Source organism: Lissotriton helveticus, chromosome 5_1, assembly GCF_964261635.1.
Source record: "Lissotriton helveticus chromosome 5_1, aLisHel1.1, whole genome shotgun sequence".
NCBI classification, from domain to species: domain Eukaryota; kingdom Metazoa; phylum Chordata; class Amphibia; order Caudata; family Salamandridae; genus Lissotriton; species Lissotriton helveticus.
This window is the reverse complement of record NC_136065.1, coordinates 274,078,269-274,101,751: the sequence shown is the minus strand read 5'-3', so window position 1 is coordinate 274,101,751 and position 23,483 is coordinate 274,078,269. Positions and strand designations below refer to the sequence as shown.

Below are 23,483 nucleotides of genomic sequence, written 5' to 3'. Positions count from 1 at the left end.
TTTGGTATCAGCTGTAATGCCAATGTCAGGATAATTACCCAATAATTGTTCTCGAGTCAATTTGCATGTTTTTCTTATAGCCTCATCTATCATTTTGTGGCTATATCCTCTCTCCAAAAAACGCATTTTGCACATGTTCTGGGCTAGCTTACATTCATTATCTGTGCTACAAATGCGCTTTATGCGCAGCATCTCACCATAGGGAATGCTGCGAATAAGATGGCGAGGATGATTGCTGGAGGCATGTAACAAAGTGTTACCGGCGGTAACCTTTCTGTGTAGTTTGGTCTCTAGTTTGTTCTTATCAACATACACTTCCACATCCAAAAAATTCACTGAATGGTCACTTATAGTTGAGGTAAACTGTAAGTTTAAGTCATTGACATTCAGTTTTGCAACAAAATCGACAGCACTCTCTACTGAACCCCTCCAGACAAAGAACAAGTCGTCTATATATCTGAGGTACAGTATTACATGTTGTTCAACAGTTGTTCTGTGCTGTCCCATAAGGGTCTGCTCCTCCCACAGCCCCATGTGTAGACATGCGAAGCTGGGGGAGAAGCAAGACCCCATGGCTACCCCCCTAAGTTGTTGATAGGCTTGGCCACCGAATGTGAAGAAGTTTTGTTGTAAACATATTTTCAACATCCCCATAAGCATTCTGTTGTGTTGTGCATTATATAAGGGACGTTTGTCCAGAAAGAACTGCACCGCCTTTAAACCATCCATATGCCTTATAGAGGTATAGAGAGAACATATGTCCAATGTCATCAATATATAGTTCTCATTCCAGCATAGCTGAGATAATTTACACAAAAAGTCAGTCGTGTCTCTTATATAGGAGTTCAATCCTTTAACCCGTTCCTGTAAAAAGAAATCAATGTACCTTGATAAGTTCTCGGTTGCACTATCAATCGCCGATATTATTGGCCTCCCAGGTGGAACAAGTGAGTCTTTGTGGACCTTTGGCAAAAGGTAAAATGTGGGTATCACAGGGAATTCTTTCTTTAGGAATTTAAGTTCATCCAAGGTGATTAATCCACTACTGCGCCAGCCAGTGAGTTTAGCATTAAGATCATTCCAGGCCGTTTTGATTAAAGTGATGTTCGTTTTACGATAGCAGGCCACATCGCTCAATTGTTTTTCAGCTTCCGCTATATATTTGTCACGACCCCAAAGGACAATATTGCCCCCCTTGTCCGCCTGCTTCACTACCAAATTATCATTTGATTTCAGTTTTTTAATCAAAAGATTGTAGCACTGGTTCTGTCTTGCAATGGCTAGGCTCTTTTTATTGGTATCGATATAAAGCTTTTTAAGATCCTCCGCCAATAGGTCCTGATATATGTCCAAATTATCATGAAGAGAAATGGGGTTAAAGGTGGATTTGGGCTTAAATGGTGTCCGGGACACATTTGACCCAGTAATAGTACTTGGCAAAGTAGTAATCACAGTCTCACCTTGTTCATTTTGTAGCTCCCAAATGTCTTCAAATATATATATCAATAAATTTCAATTTATAATAGCAAGTATCAGAATATAAGTCTTACTTTGCTGTGCGCATCAGCGAAAATGAAGCGCAGCATGAAAATACCGTCTTGGCAAGGCTGTGCGCATCAGCATAGGTGAAGTGCAAAATCGGAAATACGTTTTTTCAAGCTGTGCGCGTCAGTGTATTACTCAGACGCGCAAGAAACTCCAGCGTCTAAAAGGTTGCTAGGAAACTGATAAAATGGCCGCCACGTTGAAGGACGTTGTGTAGTGACATAAAACGCCATCGTGATGACGTGAGACGCCGTTGCGTAATGACGTGGGACGCAGGTACGAAGGCTGAAGAAGTAAAACAAAGTTGAAGACTCAGCATAGAGATCGAGAGGACGTCACAGAAAAATGAGGAGGCATCCACAGAATGACGTGCAGAAAGTTCCAAACAAATGCCGGCAAGCGTTTAGCAAGTCATTCAAATGTCGCGTTGAAGTACTGGTAATATTAAAACAGGGTTTCTGAATGTTTCAAATGTTGCGTTGGGTCATAATCAAAGTTAAAACATTAACTCGCTATTAAACAGCAAAAATTGCTAGTTACAACATCAAGTGATATTTGTAAAAACAGAAGTCAAAAAAATGCTGAAGTCAAAGCAGCTGAATTAAATAACAAGTAAAATGTTAAAAGACCATAACGACGATAGATATGGAATCCATGAAGGAGTATTAGAGTAGTAAATTCATTGTTAAATTAAAATCCTAAAAATAGATGCTATTTCTATGAGCCTGCATCGAGGTACTTTCAAAAATATTTATATATGTACATGCAGCGAAGCTCCCAATAGATAATGGGTATAAATGAATATAACTTATCTTAGTAGGCAGGTTCAGTATCAAATTAGGAGCAATCTGAAGCGAATTTCAAGAAGACAGTTCATCAGAAAACACTGTAGTCTGGCAAAATCTTCATCAAACCTTCAAAATTGTAGGATGTGGGTTCAAGGAGTGCTGTCTTGACCACCTCGTCGCCAAATTTATGTTACATCCAGTGAAGACAAGTGCAGAAGAATAGGTTGAAAGAAGATTTATTCATAAGAACAAGTACAGCACTCAGATATGCCAGAGTGTTAACCTGTCCTGCTCCAGTCTTCAAATAACCAACATTCTAACATTGCTAAGCAACTAGAACATAGTTGAAAGATGCATAAAGCAACACTGCTTAAAAGATGCACAAACATTTCCAAATAACTAAGATAAAACAGTAAAACAAAATAAAAGAAAAGAATAGGATATAACAATTTGATAAACCTAGAGCTGCTGGTTATGAGCAGTCAGGCTGCAAACGGACATGTCGCACTTTGCCTGAGTAACCTGGACAATTAAGTTTTACATCACAGATTCGTTTACATGCACTTGCATAGGCACTTTTCTTATGTCTAGCTTACACAATTCCATGTAACAAAATTCACAGTTGCACTTTATTATTGGGAATAGTTCATATGTATAGGGCTCATACATCAGCTGGATGTGAATATCCTGTAAGGCCATTTTACACCAACTTGTACGTTTAGACATTATCATTTATTTTTACTGGAAGTTAACTTTAAATGTATTTGCACTTAAATATTTGCACTAGTATCTTAATTGCTAATCATGCCACATAAGCATGGATCATGTTTGCGCTGAGCCTGTTTTTAGCTTGCGGGATTAATTTAATCAAAATCTAACTGAATGTTGTGGTAGACTACTTATATGCTGAGCATATGTTATTCACTGTTTTAACATTTACTTACTTACTTTTATACTGAGTTTATGAATGTCCAAATATAATTATCTTATTATCCCTGATAACTTCCATGGGAGTGACCTTATTCACTTCACAAAAAATGTAAGCCCCAATATCCATGTATGCCCCTTCTCTCCCACACCGAAAGCAGTTTCTTTCCTGCCTTACCTTCAGCTCACATAGACAATAAGAGGTTTAATAAAAATCTTTCAAAAATGTAAAATTTTAAATATGGGGTTCAATGTGGGAAACATTCAAGACAGATTGTGCTAGGGTGTCGCTACTCTTAATTTAAATTCAGTGAAAAAGTCCTCAACCCCCAGATAGCTTCTCAACGTATCTGCTCTGAGCTGGAAAATATCTTCTTTACTCACAGTGTCGTACAAAAGAATCATTTTATAACCTGTACTTATATGGCCCTTATTAGCCGCCTTCATTAGGAAATCAAGAAAATCGTTCTATATGCATTTAAGATCTTTGCCCGGCAGAACCTGTAGGAAATGTAAGAATTAAAGGTATCTCTAAAAGCCCTGTCATGGGAAAGAGAACCAATGTTGAAGAACCTCGTACAGTACTAATGTAGTGTCTTCCAGTAATTGCCATAATGTGTAGAAGCCCAACTCTTCCCAACATACCTGAAAAGTATTATGAATAGACAATGGTACTTTCGGGCTGTGACCTAACAAAGTATATTGGTTATAGAACGTGATATTGGGCCAATTTTGGTGAAAGACACATGGGGGACTATAACTAGTCCTCATTGTGTCAATTAGACCTGTATTTGGCTTAATCTCCCCACCAAGAGGCAAATAGTCCACAAATAATGAACCCAACAGCCACAATTCCTAATCCTAAACCATAACCCTGGTGAGGCGAGTCATAAACACAACAAAAAAATAAAACCTCAATTCTGGTAGGGGCAATCCAACGCTGTAACGTGGGAGATAAAGCTGAAGATTGCACCGGGGTTGCTCATAAGGCCATATAAACCTCTGCCAACTGACCTCAATCTTACTAAAGAAAGTTTTTGGGAGATTTAGCAGTATACACCTAAATAGGTATATATCTCTGATGAATACTTAAAGACATTATTATAGTTAAAACCCGTAATCTCCACAACCCAAATGGGCAGTTCAACTCCCAGGTGTGCCCCAGACTGCACCCTCCTTTTAACACAGACCAAAGAGGATACATTTTTAATGACGCGAGTTTTGTTAGTATTACCCTGATAAACTACCAAATTTAACTGCTGTATACTTCCCCCCCAAACAGGGCGTTCACTGGGCAGGAAGTCAGAGAGGCCACATCATCAGCATATGCAAGAATTTTCAATTCCTAATGATGTAGTTGAAGAGAATGTATAGTATCTGTGAGTTGAAGAGTCCGGATATTACGCTCAAAATAGAGAGCAAAAAGATGGAGAGAGAGAGCACAACCCTGCCGGGTGCCTCTGGTGATACAAAATTATCAAATTAAGCACCACCACTGGAAACCCTGGTACTCAGTCCACTGTACATGTGCCTGACCCAATAGTCAGTCAGTCAGTCAAAAGATCTTTGTTCGGCTTAATGACAGCCATAAAAGAACAGATAAAAACATTATTTAACAATGGTATACATGTACCGTTTTGTCTGTGCAGCTCCGTGTGGAGGCCCGTAGGTGTCTCTTAAACATCTGGGAACCAACTGATTTAAATGTTTGCCTGACGCAGTGGGTTACGTTGGGGCTAATGCTGGCTAAGAGGAATATTGCCCAGCGGGGGGGGGATTCGCCGCTCCCATCTACAGTTCATGAATGGGAAAAAGATTTGGACTGGGCAATGTTCAGAGAAAAGACTGTGTATGTATCACGTGGATGTCCCAAAAAATGGCCTCATGTATGGGGCTTGTGGAACTCCTACCACGGAGAAATATGTCAGCCTCCCTTGGCTCCTACTATGGATGACCCCCCATCACCCTAGACCTTCCACCATGCATGATTGCATTCTGTGATTCACCTACTGTACCGACAATGCCTATATTATTGCTCCCTCTGTGATGTCATTGCATTGTCTGTTTCTTCTTAATAAAAAATGTTTTACACAAAAAAAAACAATGGTATACATGGTAAAATTTCAGTCAACCTAATTAAGAGTCGGACTGCAGAGGAGATATACTTATAAACTATAAGACAAGTGAATTCATTGTTTAAAAGAAGTAGATGGCATAATGCAGGATGACACTTTCTAATGTTTAAAAATCTTAAGTTTTAAAAAGGTGGGTCTCGGATTAAGATACAGTTTACAAAAAACATAAAGTGTAAAGTGCTCTGTGCAGAAATTGAGTTACATGGACACAGGTCAAATTTGGCATCACAGTAAACATGACGTGGGTATGAAACCAGCAAATGAGCAATACCCATCCTGAACCTAATCAGATAAAACATTTTTGCTTGATTAAAATAAAAAGAGAGATAGGGTTCAATTCGTGGAGAGTTAATTAACAATGAATGCTCAACAACCCTTTTTTGGCCATCTCTTGGCTATCTCTTACATGCGTCAAAAATGAAAGGAAATCGCTTTTAAGCCTACCTTTAGAAATTGCAGATATCTTTCCAGGACTACTAAAACAATCCTGCAATCCCAGTTTCTCCAATAGATCTTGCAAATAAGAGAGCCAAGGAATTTTTTTTGTGTGGTCCAGTTTCAAACAATTTAAAATTATATCACGATTCAGTGCTGGTTCCTCTTTTACCCAGATGCTGCGCCAAAGCATCAAAGGTACTAATTGAATACAAAAAGATAATGGTGTTACGCCTAATTCGTTATGACACATGGTGGCAGGGGTACTTTTAGGTAGTGTTAACACACGTTTTAGCATTGTATTCTCAACTCTCTGGAGGCCCAATGTGTTAGTACAGCCCCAGACTCTATATTTTTATAAAAGACCACAATCCTAGCATTGACTAGGTGGGACAAAGAATTTTTTGCATTAAAAAGAATACCTACATATGAAAAGGTTGACACCTGACATAATGTTTCATTCTATATATAGAAGGTTTTCATTTTAGATGGAGCTTTTCCTGCTACCATGACGTGTGATTTTACAACATTTATTTTTAACCCAAGATCACTCATAAAATCGTTAAAACTGGTTAATAGCCTTTGTAGTCCCATCCCAGTTCTCAACATCAGGACACAATCGTCCGCATATAGCAGGGCTGGTAAAGCCCTGCGGCCTATTGTGGGTGCATCTACAGTCCCAGTTCTGATGTGATTTTCTAAATCATTTATGTATAAACAGAATAAGAAAGTGGCGAGTACACATCCCTGTCACACCCCACAATTCATCTTTATGGGTGGGGTAAGCTTGCCTGCAGCCCCATACCATACTCGGCCTGTGACACCCTGGGGCATTGTGGCCAAAAAATGGACAATGGATGGATCGATGCCCATGAGCAACATTTTCTCCCACAATTTCCCCTTCTGCACCCAGTCAAAGGTGGACGTTAGGTCCATAAACCCAAGGTATAAGGACCCATACTTAGCCATAGTGTATTTACCAATGGACAGGTGCAGATTAAGGCACTGTTCTACAGTGCCCAGGCCTTTCCTAAATCCATAGTGGACAGCGGAGAACTTCCCATTATCTGTTTTCCAAGTCTCCAATCTCTCCAGTATTACTCGTCCCATAATCATACAAGTACTGTCAATAAGAGAGATTGGTCTATAACATTTAGGATCCGACCTATCTCCCCTTTTAAAAATAGGGAATATTATGACTGATCTCCATGACTGCCTGACCCATGATATAAACCCTGAGCCAAAGCCTGAGATCCCCAAGACAGACCAGAGGAACCGCTGGCAGAACTGGAAAAAATATTTTTTTGGCATCCAACAGGATCATGCCGCATGAACCTCTTCCACTGATGCAACTTACAACACAGTTATCGCAGTGTTGATATGTGATGTTGAATCCCTACCTGGGATAAAAACTTGCTAATTAATATCCACCAGGTCAGAAGTATCTGGCAACAACCAATTAGCCACTACTCATATATATCTTTGAATCTGATATAATCAAGGAGACTGGCCTATAGGAGCCGCAGATCATAGGATCCTTTCCTATTTTAGGGAAGATTACTATATTGGTGTCACCCCAAGAGCAATGGGCCCTATCCAGGAAGTCAGGAGTATGCAACAGGTCCTGACGGATTGGCATGAGCACTTTTGAAAAGGTCTTATAAAGTTCCAGGATGATGTGATCCGGTCCCGTTGCTTTACCCCTTGCCATCTGTTCAATGGCCTCTCCACTTCTACAGTAGGAATAGCCTCCTTGAATCATTCACAATGACTTTGATTCAGTTTTGAATCAATTCTGGAGAGGCCACACAATCCTCTCTATAGAGACTTTGATAATATTTCTGGAACTCAGCTCCAATCCCTGCCTGATCTATAATAAGTTCCCCCTTATCGCTAATAATCTTCTTTATAAGATTACTACTTAATTTGTCTTTAACTAGAAAAGCTAAAAGCTGGCCCATCTTCTTATTGTTTTCAAAGCATAGGATTTGCTTGACTCAGACCTTTTCCTTGACTCTATCCCAGATGTTTTTCATTAAAGTTGCTTGCAACATTATCTGTGGCTCCAGGGCCTCAGCTGTTCCACTCAAGTCCTGGTCCCGTATACCCTGGGCTAAGCTTACTTTGCTTTGATTGAGGTTTCACCGTAAGCAATAGTCAGCAGCCTTCCACAACAGCTGTTGATCAATAGAAAAATGTAATGTTTTGGCCTCTACAAAACAAGTAGAAACCGATCCCAGATTGACAGCTAAATAATTGCCTATCTTATCTAAGCATGGGCGTAAAATTCGTTCCGCTCGCGGATTTTGCGGATTTTCGGTAAATTCGCAATCCGCGAACTCTCGCGAACTTGAGGAAAATTCGTAAAATCTGTGCATAGCGGATTTTTTGCTTGGTCGCACTTGCCAACTAGAATACTATACAATTTCGCGGGAGTAAACACTTGCGAACACGTAGATGCGGCGGGCAGCGACAATCTCGCAATTGCGAGATTGCAAAATTTGCAATTTCGCACAAGAAATCCACCAGCAGGCAGCATAAACCTTGAAAATTATGATTTTTATCAGAATAACTCCTCAGGTTGACATTTGCCTGCACTTTTTCTTTGCAAGGAGTCCATTTTGGGGGATGGGGGTGGGAGGAAGGAAGTGCCCCACAGTCTCCAACTTCCTGTTCCTGTCCACCAGGCTCCTCCCAGTGCTTTCTTCATGTGCTTGTCACTTTGATTTGGATCTTGACCTGGAAGGATTACTTTTTGTGGATGCTGCTGGATATTTGGATTTTTGCAAAACTGAAAGCACTCAGCAGGTGCAAAAGTTCAATCTTATCATTAGTAACCATTCCCTGTAGTGCTTCCTGAGGGGCCCCTTCAGAGTTCATTTGCCTACTTGCAACTATTCTATGACCCTGCTCTGACCCTCACAGCAGGCTCAGAGAATAGCTACAAGTATACAACAAAGGTCCTGTTAAAAAAATTACACTGCAACAGAAAGCAATTACAGACAAAACTGAAAGCACTCAGCAGGTGCAAAAGTTCAATCTTATCATTAGTAACCATTCCCTGTAGTGCTTCCTGAGGGGCCCCTTCAGAGTTCAGTTGCCTACTTGCAACTATAGGCCACAAAGGTCCTGTGAAAAAAAAATTGCACTGCAACAGAAAGCAAATTACAGATAAGGAAGCAGGTGCCAGCCAGACTGGAAGTTTAAATTCAGTGACACATTAATCAACCCCAAATTAATTCATGTCAGTTGAAGCAGGGCAGGTGTGCTTGCTTTTTTTCACCCCCATAATCCACAGTGATAAACCAACCAGAGGGTGGCAGTGATGTACCAGAGGGTGGCATGGGTGTACCAGAGGGTGGCAGTGGTGAAACAGAGGGTGCTGTGAACCTGTGATGATGAACCAGATGTAGAAACAACATAGTCGCGGCCGTTGCGAGCCGACAAGTAAGTTCACAATTGCGAATTGGCACAGAACCCTCGCGAACTGGCAGGAATCCTTGCGAATACAAAAAAAAAAGAAAATCCGCAAATTCGCGAGAGTTCACGGATTTTGCGGATTGCGAATCCGTAAATACGCAAGTTCGCGGATTGCCAATTCGCAAAATCCGCCCATGCTTAATCTTATCCATTGCCCGGATGCACTCACTATCCAACAAACTCTGATCAAAAGTCCACCTACATGGGGAGGGAAGCTGACTGGACTACTCTGAACTAATGAACAAAGATAATGAATTATGGTCTGAGATAAATCTTGCATTTAATGTGATCTTTAGAAATGAGAAAAGGGAGTAGCTTACCAAAACATTATTGATACAAGAGAGAGATTTATGTGGGGGTGGGAGGGCTGAGTAAAAGGTTGCCTGGCCAATACCTACTGCAGAAACCAGCTAGAGCATAAGAAGTGATAATATCTGCCAAAGCCTCTCTGAGTTTTCTCTCTCCTGCTGAACTCCGTAAGCCACCTGATAAAACATCGGCTTTGCGACGTAGCCCACAGAGTACAACAAGGGCTCAGGCCATTGATGAAACTCTGCAAGCAGGCGATTGAACATAGATGGGTCATCTTCATTGGAGCCATATATTGTACAGATGGTAAACTGCATCCCCCCAATTGAATCAAAGCAATTAACTATTGCACTCTCTTACCTTGTTTACTTTTCATACTGCCCATTTTGTATCCCAGGCTATGGGCCACCCCTGCACTGGGAAAAGCTATATCCAAAGATACACAAGAATTTATTCTGCAGCTCGGCCAGGAGAGAAGTTTGCCCTTGAGGCAGATGAGTCTCTTGAAGACAAATAAGATGTGGTTTGAGGGTATTAAGCTGTTTCTTAATTAATTTGCGCTTGGTTAATGGTTTCATACCATTGACGTTCCATGAAAGTATATGGAGATGCTGATCATTGCCCATCCCTCCATCAGCCATTAGCATATTCTTGACCAACCATAACATCATCTGCACATCTCTCCTATTTTTATTGAGTTCCTCCTCCTTCTGCCCCACCTTCCTTTTAATTCCAGTTTTCTCCCTATATTTTCCCAAAATGCATTTGCACCCTTGTGAACCAGACAACTAATCCGCCGACCACAAGCCCAGCCACCACTCCAGCTTCCTCCCAGCTGTACCACTACTACCTAGACAAGCCCTCTCCCCAACTTCCATGCCCAACCCTTTGACCATCACCCCAACACCGCCTGTCAAAACTAACCCTTACCAATGGGTTGAACACCTAAAACCCCTTCTCGACTGCACCGGAGGCATCACCAACACCATCACACCTTTTAATCACATTAACCTAAACATTAACCTCATGAGAATATAATAAAGGGACAAGGTAAATGAAGGGGAGACAATAAGAGAGAAATAAAATAGATTAAGGAAAGTAGAAAAAGACCATTTGAGTGCATGAACCACACCTCTGCCAACACAATAATTGAGAAAAAAGCAAAAGAAAAACATTTTCTGATTCAATGCCTATATGTGAGATAGCCATTGCCCACTCATTTTCCTAGTGGGAAAAAGATCACTTAGCAAATTATTTTGTCTGCTCCACTCCTTTAGCAGATCCAGAACTTTGGTTACATCATGGTAGAAGTACGTATGTTCTTCAAAATGAATTCTCAATGTGACAGACTCCATTAACAAAATAGCTGCCCCTATTTTCTGAAGCTCTGTAATTTGCTCTCGGAGCTGCCAACGAGGTACAGCTGTTTCATGGCAAAAGCCTGACCAAACAAAAACTCAATACCACATGCTCTGAAAGGAGAACAAGGATGAGCTACTTGAAAGATTGACTGACGCAAAATGAAGTTCCCAGCATAGATTAGGATTGCTTAAGGGAAGCAAGCTATCCTGGATTGCCGAAATGGGAAGCAATGGGCCATTTGAATCATGGAATCAATATCCAAATCCTTTAGGGAAGGGAAAACCTCTCTAAAGAGATGGACAATGTAGCCTCTTGGGCCATCACCCTCACTACCCTCTGGTACTCCAAGGACCCGGAGGGTATTCTTTCAAGATCTGTCCTTCAAGTCCTCTAATTAAGAAGAGAGTCTATCCATCTCAATTTCTATGGGCAACTACCACACTCTCTCCAAGGGGCATATTATCAAGAACAGGCGATAAAATTATCGCTGCTTTATCGGCAGAAAACTTCCGCTAAAGCGGCAATAATGGGCTTGATAATATGCCCTTGCGAATTCCCATAGCAGCCCAGGTTAACATCAGAACCTGGGCTGCTACGGGAATTCACAAGGGCATATTATCAAGCCCATTATCTCCGCTTTAGCGGCAGTTTCCTGCTGATAAAGCGGTGATAATTTTATCGCCTGTTCTTGATAATATGCCCCCTGGTCTCTTGAAGAGATGCCTGCAGTGACTCTAAATCTCCAAGACAGGTATGAAGAATGTTTATATTCCTTGAAAGCTTTCTCAACACCACCGGCATCTTGAGATGTGCTTCTATACTCCTCCCAATGAAGCGGTATGGACAGCTACTCTTTGAGATTCTGAACTAGTCATCTCTGATGAGCTTAGTCCAGAGTTCCCACCTAAACCAGAGTGAATTGGAGGAGATGTCTCTTTTTTAGGGGGGTCCGAGTAACACCTGTGACCCTGGAGAAGGGAGAGGATTTGTCGGTGTAAGCTCTAGACCCTCAGGATCCCAAAGCAGCTCCTCGTTCTCTTCAGATTTTTCCCAGCCGTACTAGTGTGGACGGAGCAACCCAAAGCACCCCAGCCAAAACCTACCCGGGCCATCATACCGCCAGAAAATAGCCAATCAAAAATAGTAAATAATAATAAGAGGATAGGCTCCTTCTGAGTGGTCAAGGTCCAGAACACCTTCTTCAATCACTTTTGCCGTTCCCACCAGGTCTTAGAAAGGTAACAGAGACACGAACATCTGAAATCCCCTTGTAGTGGCTAAAAAAACAAGGGGGAGGCTGAACTCCTTCTGCCTCCAAAAACCGAAAGCCAACACTCTCTGCACTGAGAAGTTTCCTTGTTCTGTCTCTGCTAGTAATGAACCTTGCTCCTCTGAGCAGGAATCACCCTCCTCATAGCGGCAAGAGGAGGGAAGAGCGACTACAGCTGCATTGCTCACTCAGACGTGGCCCCACTGAAATCTGCATTCTGCATTGCTCGAAGTCTTGTGGCAGTGAAATCTGGCTCAGGCTTGGGCTCCAAAATTCAAATCCACTACGAGAAGACAAAGGTACAGCTTGGGAGATCTTGGGTTATCCTAGCCCGTCATCTTAAGTGCCACCTGTAACTTCTTCATTATGATAAACCGTTTAGTCTATAACTAAGTTATTCCTGTCCATAGCCAGTTTTTAAAATTTCTATGGCCTCTAATTGTCATTTGCAATTCCAGCATAAATCTGAGTTCATCGACTTCAGGTTTTTTTCAGTTTCAGTTTTTAAGCAGGGTATGATGTCTCATTATCAGGGCCGGACTGGCCATAGTGGACACCAGGCGTTTACACAGTGGGCCAGAAAGGTGAGGGTCGGTTTTGGACCATTGAGGGCTGTTTTTGTTACTGGGGGCTGGTTTTGCAGCTGTGCTGCAATATTGGCCCCCACGTAACAAAAGCAGCAGCAGTGATTCCCACCAGCAAATCCCCCCACCCCGCCTTCCCGGGACAATCCGACTTAATTGCCATGGCTGGTCTGCATTCTCAGTCCAGTCCTGCTCATAATGCATAGTTTTGTCGAGACAATCTACCTTACATTTAAGATTGAAGATAAACGTATATTCAATTCCTTCTCCAAAATATATTGTAACTATGTGGACTAGTCTTTTCCAACATTTGGAAAAACTTTGCTTGTGTTCTTACCTATTTATCCGTACATAGAGGAAATAGACCACACATTCTGAATTCCTTACGAAATCTGTGCCAGTGTGCAACCAAATGCGTTTTCATGTAAGAATGTTCAATAAAATAAATACAACCTTCAAAAAATAACTTTCATTTATTTCATGAACAGAGGTCTCCAAATTTGAATGCTTACAAAGCTCTGTGAAAGACTGAACTTGGCCCCATTTAACTAACCATTTGATTTGAAGAAGTCAGAGAGTAATTGAGAGTTTGGCAGAAAAAGTGGATGCACTGTTCTGCCAAAATTCTGCTCTGCCACCTCTTTTGGGGGTGGGGGAACTGCAAGGCTTCCGACGGCGGAGCCTCAGCAGGCCTTGCCTGATGGCCCTTCTGCTTCAAAGCCAGCAGTTCACAGAAACATTTGCCTTGCCCTATCACATTCAGGATAGAGTTACTCGTTTACCCTGCCTGGGATTGCTTTGCGGACCTGGGGCTGTATTATGAAAGTGCTCCAGGGGCGCAACGGGCATTTGGGCCTGCTTTGCATGCCCCAGGACACTTTAGTATTACAGATATCGCTTGCGCGCTTAAAGAGCCAGCGCTACCTTCAGAGGGCAGCCCTCTGGCGGGGGTTAATAGGGTCCTACGGACCCCCCAGACATCCCCTTGAAAGCCGGTGCAGTCCATCACTGCACCCACCTGCAAGAGAATCTCTAATCCCCTTTGAAAGTGCACGCGGGTTGCTGCCTGCACTGTGAAAACACGGAGTTGCTCCAAAGCAGCTACTCCATTTTTACAGGAATGTGCTGCCCCCAGGGCAGCGCATGTTCGCAGATGCCCCTGTGGCAGTGCATTCAAGGTAACATGGTGCATTTTCATTGTTTGCGCATGGCGCACCTTTTAAAAGATGTGTCCAGCACAAACAATGAAAATGCGCCTTTAGTGTAATACAGCCCATGGTGGTCGTGGGTAGGGAAATTACACAATGGCCTTGATATATTGGGAGAAAGTGCCCTTTATGTTGGACCATTGCTATCTTGTTCTGCAAACTACCTCTTTGGAAAAACAAAGTAATTTGCTGAGCCTGTACATCAAACATAGCACCTGCTCTGCAACTTTCAGAGCCTTGAGTTGGGCTGCTGCACTGGCCACTCCTCTCAAGGGACCGAGATCTCCACCTCTCTAAATGAGAAGGGTGCGCATGGGACACAGGCTCCTGCTTTTCCTGGTGGACCAATGGGAACGCATCAAGGTGTTAAGGAGGCCTTCACACTTTTATCACCCCAGGATCTCCCCAAAAAGTTTTTTTTGTCTGTTAACCACCTGGATTATCCCATATAAGAGAAAACCCATCTCATATTAGCACCATTCCACTCGACCTATTCAGTTCTCCTTTGAAATGTACCTAAAAGGAGAGAATAAAGGGTGTTCTTTTGAACTGTGACCCACTTCTCTATTTAGGCATGGCTTCATATTATACTACACCCTGCACACTTTTAAAAAACACAGCTCCAGAGCCCTGTGAAGTGAAGTTTCAGGTGCATGTATTTTCAATGCAAGACACTTAGGGCCATATGTATCAAGGCCAAATGGGTTTGCAAACGCCGAAATTCGCAGAATTTCGGTGTTTGCAAACCCATTTTCGCAAAATGGTATGTATGAAAGGATTTAGGTGCAAAATAAGGAATCGCAAAATTTGCCATTCCTTATTTTGCGATTGCATTTAAGGAATCGCAAATTTTGCGATTCCTTAAATGCAATTTATGAAGCAAAAAAAAATTCAAAATGCCCTTAAGGAATAGCAAATTACCACCAACTTCTAGTTAGTGGTAAATTGCGATTTCCTTGAAAAATGCACATTTCAGCATTTTTCAAAGTGCCATGTGATGCACATACATGCCCTTAGGGCATGTATGTGCACCACATGTGCACCCATGCTTATTTCAGGGGTGCAACAGGTTGTCCTTTGGACACCCCTGCACCCTTGAAATTATTCTCAATTTGCAAATTGAGAATAATTTCACATTCATTCCTATGGGCCTCCTGGCCCATAGGAATGAATGGGAAATTATTCCTTAATTGCGATTAGCAATTTGCTAATCGCAATTAAGGAATTTTTAGAAATCGCTAAAAAATTGCGATTTTCTACATACATACCATTTTGCGATTTCTAAATAGCGATTCCTTAAAAATCGCTATTAAGAAATCGCTAAAGGGTATGTTGATACATATGGCCCTTAATACACTAAAATATCTAAGTGAAACAGTTGTTTCATCTACGTTCATAACTGACCCCAGGCCATCTTGTCTGAACTGTCCATACCATGCACTATGCCAGCACCACGGAGGCGACATTCATTGAAGAGAGCAGTTTACAGCAGGAGGGTTGTGGAGAGTGCAGTAATGGTCACCTGAGTTTGCTCCACATACCTTTTCACCTTCCTCCTGATGTGTGAGCATAAGCACATGCTGGGAAAACCATCGCCAGGACTCACATGTGTGATGAGCAACCCCTACCCATACTAAATGTAATGAGTTATGTTGCTTTACAAATGTATTGCATCCAGTTCATAGACCTAATTAGTAACTTTCAAGGTCTAGCTAGATAAGTAGATGTGGGATTCTGAATAGTAATTATATTGTTCCCATGATGACATTGGGCCTAATTACAAGTCTGGCGCTCCACAGACCACCAGCCTTGTGGAGGCACAGCGGTGGCGGTCTCCTGACCGTCCTATTACAATAAGGGCGGTCAAACATCCATTGTCCCGTCACAGCTGCCAGGGAACCGCCATTAACTGATGGTGTTGCAGCATTCAGGAGGCAGTAATATGCTTGGCGGAACAGCTTCTGTCCCACCAAGCATATTAAATTGTTCTTCTCTTTCGTAGATGTTCCACTGCCATGAAAACCATGGTGGACCGGAAACATAGGGAGCCCTACAGTGCCCCCTTGTGCCACTGCACCATGTGGATGTTCACAGGGGGGCACAACATGTGCAACCCTGTGTGCAGGCACACCAGTTTGTGCATGGCATGGACTTTACAGTCCGTGCCGTGCAGAAACAGTTTTTGGCGTTCTCATTGCTGTGTCCATTTTCAGGGCGCTGACATGGGAACGTCAAAACAAAAGCCCGCCAGACACAAGTTGTAATCTGGGGGGCAGCCTGGCCACGGCTTTGGCAGTGGGGCTGACCTGGCACCGCACCGTCGAAGTCGTAATCAGGCACATAGTGATTAGCGATGCAGTGGATGCAATATTCTTTTGGGTCGATATTACCAACCTGGATATAGTAGCATGCAGTCGTGCAACAATGGTTTCTGCAAGCTTCTATGACATGGCCAGCATGCCACAAGCATCCCGAATGCTGCCAACAGGGCAGTTCGGCAGTCTGGCTGCCAAACTTAAAGGTTATGAGGTTGGCAGCAAAAAGATGTCTGCCAAAAATTATACTGGCTCCACCTCAATGGTTGTTTGGTTGCCAGGTGACAAAACCCTGCAAGACTTAACTCTAGTAGTTTAAGAAAATGGGTGATGAAAATGATGGAGAATTCTGTCCAGGCTCGAATCACGGATAAGGGTGTAATGTATGTGATGCACAAGTGAAATCCTTGCAAGAGTGTAAAGATAAACCTGTTAGTTGGACATTTATCTCTTATTCACAGATAGGTAATGAGAAAGAATGTATTTGGACCATAACTTTGATGTATTTTCTTAACCTTAACCACTTGGCTGCTAAGGGGTGTGTGCGAGGTCCATTGACTTTCCATTGAAATCAATGGAAAGTCCATGACGAGTTACCCTTGTCATTAGCGCTGAAGGGGTTAAGGATGCCATGATAAATTAGTGGACTATTTAAACTCTATATCTGTTCCTTTCCTTTCAGACTCTGGGCTTATAGAGACTCAAGCATGCAATGCCTCTCACAATAGAATCTGTGGGTGTTCATCTGACAAATTCTGTGCCTTTGAGTCGTTCCCCAGCTGCCAGGTGTGTGCTGATCGGACCATCTGCCAGAAAGGCTTCGGAGTCTCTGAAGCAGGTAAGCGCTGGCCTGCTTTTATACGGGCATGGTGTAACAGTCTGGGGCTTTAAACTGTTCTGAATTTCCTAACCAGATATGTGGGGGTGGCTGGGGATGTTCCTTGTGATGACCAAAACTCATGGGATTATTCAGTGCCCTCTGAGAGACAACTAACCAGTACACTTCTATGTGGAGTGTGCTGTGGGTATTTCCTGAGGAGTCCCATGCCAGCATTGGTAACCTTCAGTGGAACATCTTTGGTCATTTTCAGGCCCACATGTGTCCTGGAGCAGTGCCTCAGAGCCAGGGGGTCTGGTGCAATTCTCAGAGTGCAAGTGCTACCCAGTGGCTTCAGTCATAAGACTAATACATGATGTATTATAGACCAAGCTAGTGAAGGGTATGAGCAAAACCACTTTAGCTGTATTTTTTGAACTACCAAAAGACATTTGTATAAAGCTGGACTTCAAAGGTGCAGTTTGACGCATATGTTCCTAATTTTGTAGGCAAAATGTGGTTTGATTGCATCGATCCATTTAGAGTGAGTCCACTCCTCACTGCAATGGCATGAGAATGTCAAAAATCACAAGAAAATCGCACTGGAGGACCCCTACTAACTCTTACTTGCATAAGAGCCAGGCATTACTCTTATTAGTTCTTCATGACCTACAATGGTCTGATAATGACCGTGGGAATTCATCATCTAAGACTTCACTGTTTCAACAGTGTCCTAAGTATGGTAGACTACTGCAGCTCAAAGAGCAATTATTTTGTTAAATCACTCTATGATGTGCCCAAATAGATCAATAGATACAGTACAGAAATATGTTTAACAGCTGAACTGTGTAAATTTAGAACATTGAACCACTTAATGTCACCACAAATACTGCACTGTGTGCCATGCAGTGGAAAGCTAACCTCCTCATGCATAGCAATAATAATAGCTTGTTTTAATACAGGGCTTCATACCTTATTTCTGTTCTTTCTAAGCACTGTAGATAACAGGTGATACTAAGACTTTTTAATAGCACTGGCTAGTTTCTGTACAGTGAGCTATTGTTCTTTTTCTAAGAGCACCATAGCTGTCAATGATATCTGAGTCACTGATAGGTCTGGTCACATGTTTCCTGTTTCATAGTTTGGCCTCCACTGCTCCAGTGTCCCTGGTTAGATTTTTAATAATTTTGCAAGATTTAGTTGACATCCTGTAGGTGGCAGTGTCTTATCAAAAATCGCACAATGTACGCGGCTTGTAAACATATTGTGAAATGAGTAACCAACACATGAGCATACACAATTCTCAATTCTAGTTTTCGTCAGTTCATGAAACCACAACATAACTATTACAATGTGTAGATTTGTTTCTATTGAGTGATTACATGGCAGGAAAAAGAAAAATATACTTTTTTTTATTCGTTGATAGTTGATAGAAACAATGGTTAGTATCCTGACAAAAACCAGGGAGTTTATGAAACACTAAGACTAAGGGCCATATTTATAGCCCGGTTGCGTCGCTCTTCAAACCCTAAGTCAGATTTTTGACACATTGAGTAGCTCCAAAAATCAGGAGTAATGTGACAAAGTGCAAATCGTTATATTGCGTTACCCTGCCCTCGGAAGGTGTTCCATGGGAATTGTGTGGGTGTTCCCACGCAACTCTCATGGATTTTCATGCATTCCCAAATTTCCAAGAGTTTGTAAACCTGGCAATGTGCCAAAGGGATGTGCATAAGACTTTGTGTTCTTCCTCTTTACTTCCTCTTTCTATGTGTGCTGCATTCTGCAGATTAACTTCATAGAGGGGTACACAGGGTACCAAAGATAAAACTGGCGGTGTCACCTACAAAGGGCGATCGCGAAGATTGTGAGCATGTATTATATGTGTGTGCGTGTGTGTGTGTGTGTGTGTGTTTATGTGCATGTGTGTATAGAGATATATATATCTATATACACACACATATATATATATATATATATATATATATATATATATATATATATATATATATACACTGAAAAAACCATAGGTTTCACACCCGTTATAGTTAGGAATTAGCATTTAAAAAAACCTATTAAATTCACTGAAAAAACCATAGGTTTCACACCAGTTATAGTTAGCTGGAAATTTTACTCGCATAAAACCATTGAAATTCCCACGTTATAGTTAGTTGGACTCACTATAACTTGCGCATGCAATGCACTGCTGATGACGTCACATATTACATCACTCATGACATGGTCAGTGACATCACTCATGACATCACTCATGACATCATCCCCATCCTTGTGACAGAGTGACAGACCTCCTTTCACTGTAATGTAACCCTTGAAACACATATTCAAAAATAGAAACTAAAATTTTCAAAAAAATGGAGATACCCATACCAGTTACAACAACCAATTCAGTAATTCCACCATCTATATACACATCCACTCATTCACCAACAGTTCTATGTAGTCACTCATACATATACTCACTCATCATATGTAGTGATACACCTATACATCCTGTTACACACCGACAGTCATCCAAAAGATACTGTCACACATACTCACACATGCAGATAAACTATTAAACATCCATTTATTTGCATATACAGTTATACACACACTACCACTTTACTTTTAAGGAAACTTACACATACTTACTCTCTTAAACAATCACTTATAGAAACACATACTAATTTAAAAAGGAACTCTTACAATCTCTCACTCTCACATATACTCACTTATATACATCAATATTCACATATACTACATTAAAACAAATGTAGTTACTGATAAAGACACTAGTGAGACAGTCAATCACTCAATAACATACACATATACACACTCATCCACCCATACAGTCCTGCACATGTGCTGTATTCAAAACTCATACAAACAGAGAGTCAGTCATTCATGCATCTATGTGCTAAGTAATACCGCCACCAAACCATACAAACACTTATACTGATACTAAGAAAAACATCTAATAACGCATATACCTACACATGTAGCTACACACCAACCCATGCAGCCACTTATACACAAAGTGTTACATTAATACATATATTTAAATATTTAAACATTACTCACTATTATTTATTTTTCAGAAAGACACACATTCACTGGATGGTGTCATGAGTGATGTCATGAGTGATGTCACTGACCATGTCATGAGTGATGTAATATGTGACGTCATCAGCAGTGCATTGCACGCGCAAGTTATAGTGAGTCCAACTAACTATAACATGGGAATTTCAATGGTTTTATGCGAGTAAAATTTCCAGCTAACTATAACTGGTGTGAAACCTATGGTTTTTTCAGTGAATTTAATAGGTTTTTTAAATGCTAATTCCTAACTATAACTGGTGTGAAACCTATGGTTTTTTCAGTGAATTTCAATGGTTTTTTAATAGCAAATGTTTATAGTTATAAAAAATAATACATTTTAAAGCGAATTTTATATTGTATAATGATGTCATTTTTTTATTTTTTTTTTACCCTGGGGCGCTCCCGGGGCGCGTACCGGTGAACGCACCGGTAAGCGCAATGTCCTTAGGGTACGCGTACCGGGGCGCGCCACCCCCAAAAAAAGAAAAAAATTTAATGAAGCAGTTAGCATGAGGAAAGTACACAAACATAGTTATGTTAAGAGAAAAAGAACTACAAGAGGACCACAGAGGGATTGTTTATTACATAGTAAAAAATAGAGAAGGTGTAATTGGATGAAAGTGAAAAAAGTAAAATGACTAAAGGAGCGAAAGAAAGGAAGAGAGAGGAAGAACACTAAAGTAGAGATAGTGTGAGACTGTGATTGGCTGTTAAAAGAAAAAGAAAAGACAGTAAAAAATGGAGAATGAAGGGTAGTGGTTGAATCACGATAAATAAAGAACAATGAGGGAAAGTGAGTAAAGACCAGGTAGTATAAGTAAAGAGGGGTGAAAGAGGGAGAAAAATTGAATTACGAAAACACATGTGGAGTGACAAAGAGAAAGGACAAAGAGAGTAAAGGAAACAGTAACTGAATGGGTTTGAGTAAAACAGCAAAAAAAGATAAGTAATGCAGTGTGTGTGACTTTTAGGGAGTCAATGGGTGTAGGTCGCAGTGTGGGTGTGTAAGGTGTGTCTGTGGATGTGGCTGTGTGGGGTGTTTCGGTGTGGGTGGAGGTGAGGGTGTGTGAAATATGTGTGAGGAGTGTATGACTGTGGGTGTAAATATGTGCGATGTATGTGTTTGTATGGAATGTGTGTGTGTGTTTGAGGAGTGTGTGTGGGAGGATTTTTTGTGTGTATGATGTATGTGTGTGGTGTGTGTGGGGTGTATGTTACAGGTGTGTGTATGTGTTGGAAGGGGGATGAGGTGTATGTGTAGGAGTAAGGTAAATAATTAAGAAAAAGAGAATGAGTGAAGAAGCAAAGGAAGGGATTAGAGGATAAGTGAAGTAAAGAAAAGGGATTGAAAGAAGTTGAATATGAGATGGGAAATCGGAAAAGGGGAGTAAACATGTAGAATAAGAATAAGTGAGGGAAGCAGAGTAAAGACACAGGAGTGTGGTAGATTGAGAAAATGTTAGTGAGCTTAAACCAAAGGGTGATGACAAACTACAATTTTTTAGTCATACTTACCATATAATAAATAAAACTTTAATTAATTTTTTTAACTACACTTTGTATCTGTGAAAGAGAGAAGAAAAAATATGTTATAATTAGTAAAATATGTATTTTAAATTAAAAGATACAAATGAAGAGGTTAAAAATCATAACGCTCTATTTAGAAATAAAGTTAGAGTGAAGAACACAGAAAGGGAAATAAAACAAGGTAGAAGGACAAAAAGAGAGAAAAAGAAATAGAAGAAGAGGAAATTACACAGAGTAAGGCATATAGATTCACTGACAAAAAGAGAGAGAAGAACAGAGAAATGAACTGAAGGTAAGAAAGATACTAAAACAATGTGAGTTAGCAAAACTTAATCAGGAAACAGAAGTAAGTAAAAAGATAATGACTGAGACAGAAAACAGTCTAATTAAGGATGCATTTAGAAGAATGAGGAATAGAAGATAACTGAGAGTAAATGAAGAACAGTCATAGAGTGAAAGGATGAAGGGAGACAGGATAATATACAACGATTGAGGAAAATGGACTGAGGAAGTTATAAGGTAGAAACACTAAGAGAAAAACTGAGTGAGGTGGAGTACAATGAGTGAGGAAATGAGTAAGTGAGCAAAAAGAAGGAAAGAGAGGAGAAGACGACTAAAACAGTGGTACTGAGAAAAAATAATTTGGTGATGAAAGTAAAGAGAAGGACATTGAAAGAAAGGAAATTAGGGATAGTAATGGAACCAGAGTAAAAGAAATGGGATAAAGAACGATGAGAGAGGAGCAGTGAAGTTGTTGTTAAAAGAAGTGATAGAAGGTAGATAAACACAAGTGAAAATAACACAAGTAGAGTGAGACACTGAGGACATAGAAGTAGTGAACGAAAAATAGGAAGAAGAGGTCAAAAGTAAGGAGCAAACAAAGATAAGCTAGGGAGAGTGGGTGATTTAGAGTGATAGAGTGCAATAATACTGCTGAGTGAGTAAACAGGAATTACTAAAAGAGCAAAGGAGGAAAATACGGAAAAGAGAAGTAAAGCAGAGAGACTGAAAGCTGAAAAGTTATGCACCCGAGAGACGGGATACACACAGTTGAAATGAGAATGAGGGGTTGTCAAAGAAGTGGAGTAAGGGAACGGGGGTTACAGAGAGTGAGAGAAAGACATTATAAGTGACTAAAAAGAGCTGAAAGAGGATGGAAAAAGGAAAATAAGTGTCAGAGAATGGGAATACAATTTAATTTACACAATCCAAAGTATAAAATAACTTGTACAACATGTTACAAAGTTTATTTTTGCTGTTCTGAGAATATATTGAATTTCACTTAAAACAGTGAGTTCAAATTACTCATCATATGACAGCGGGAAAAAAAAACACAATCTAAAAGATTGTGTTTTAAAAAAAAACGTAAATACTGACAAATGACAAATGTACGCTAAAGTTAGATTGACTTACTTTTCCTTGAGGCCAAATACTGTATCATGGTGGTCCTTTTCTCGTTGGAAAGTACTTTGCTGTTCACTTAAAAATCCATTTCATTGACTTTCTAGAAGAAAAGCTCCAAGAACATCTGAAATATTTTCAATATTTTCATATACTCCTTTTTTCAGTCATGACTCTTTACTCATTCCTGCACCTTTCCATTAGGCCAAATAGTGTCAGATGTATGAGTATATGTACAAATTAATTCTAAGGCACTCTGAAATGACCTTTTTCCCGATGTT

At 40.8% G+C, this 23,483-nt stretch overlaps 1 protein-coding gene across 1 annotated transcript in view; it reads left to right on the top strand.

Annotated features, from left to right (window-relative positions):
* Positions 1-23,483, top strand: part of TNFRSF1B (TNF receptor superfamily member 1B) — a 239,739-nt gene that overhangs the window by 99,712 nt on the left and 116,544 nt on the right. The window contains exon 4 of the mRNA XM_078642197.1: positions 17,041-17,196. Coding sequence (XP_078498323.1) covers positions 17,041-17,196 — 156 coding nt within the window. The remainder of the gene's footprint in view (positions 1-17,040; positions 17,197-23,483) is intronic.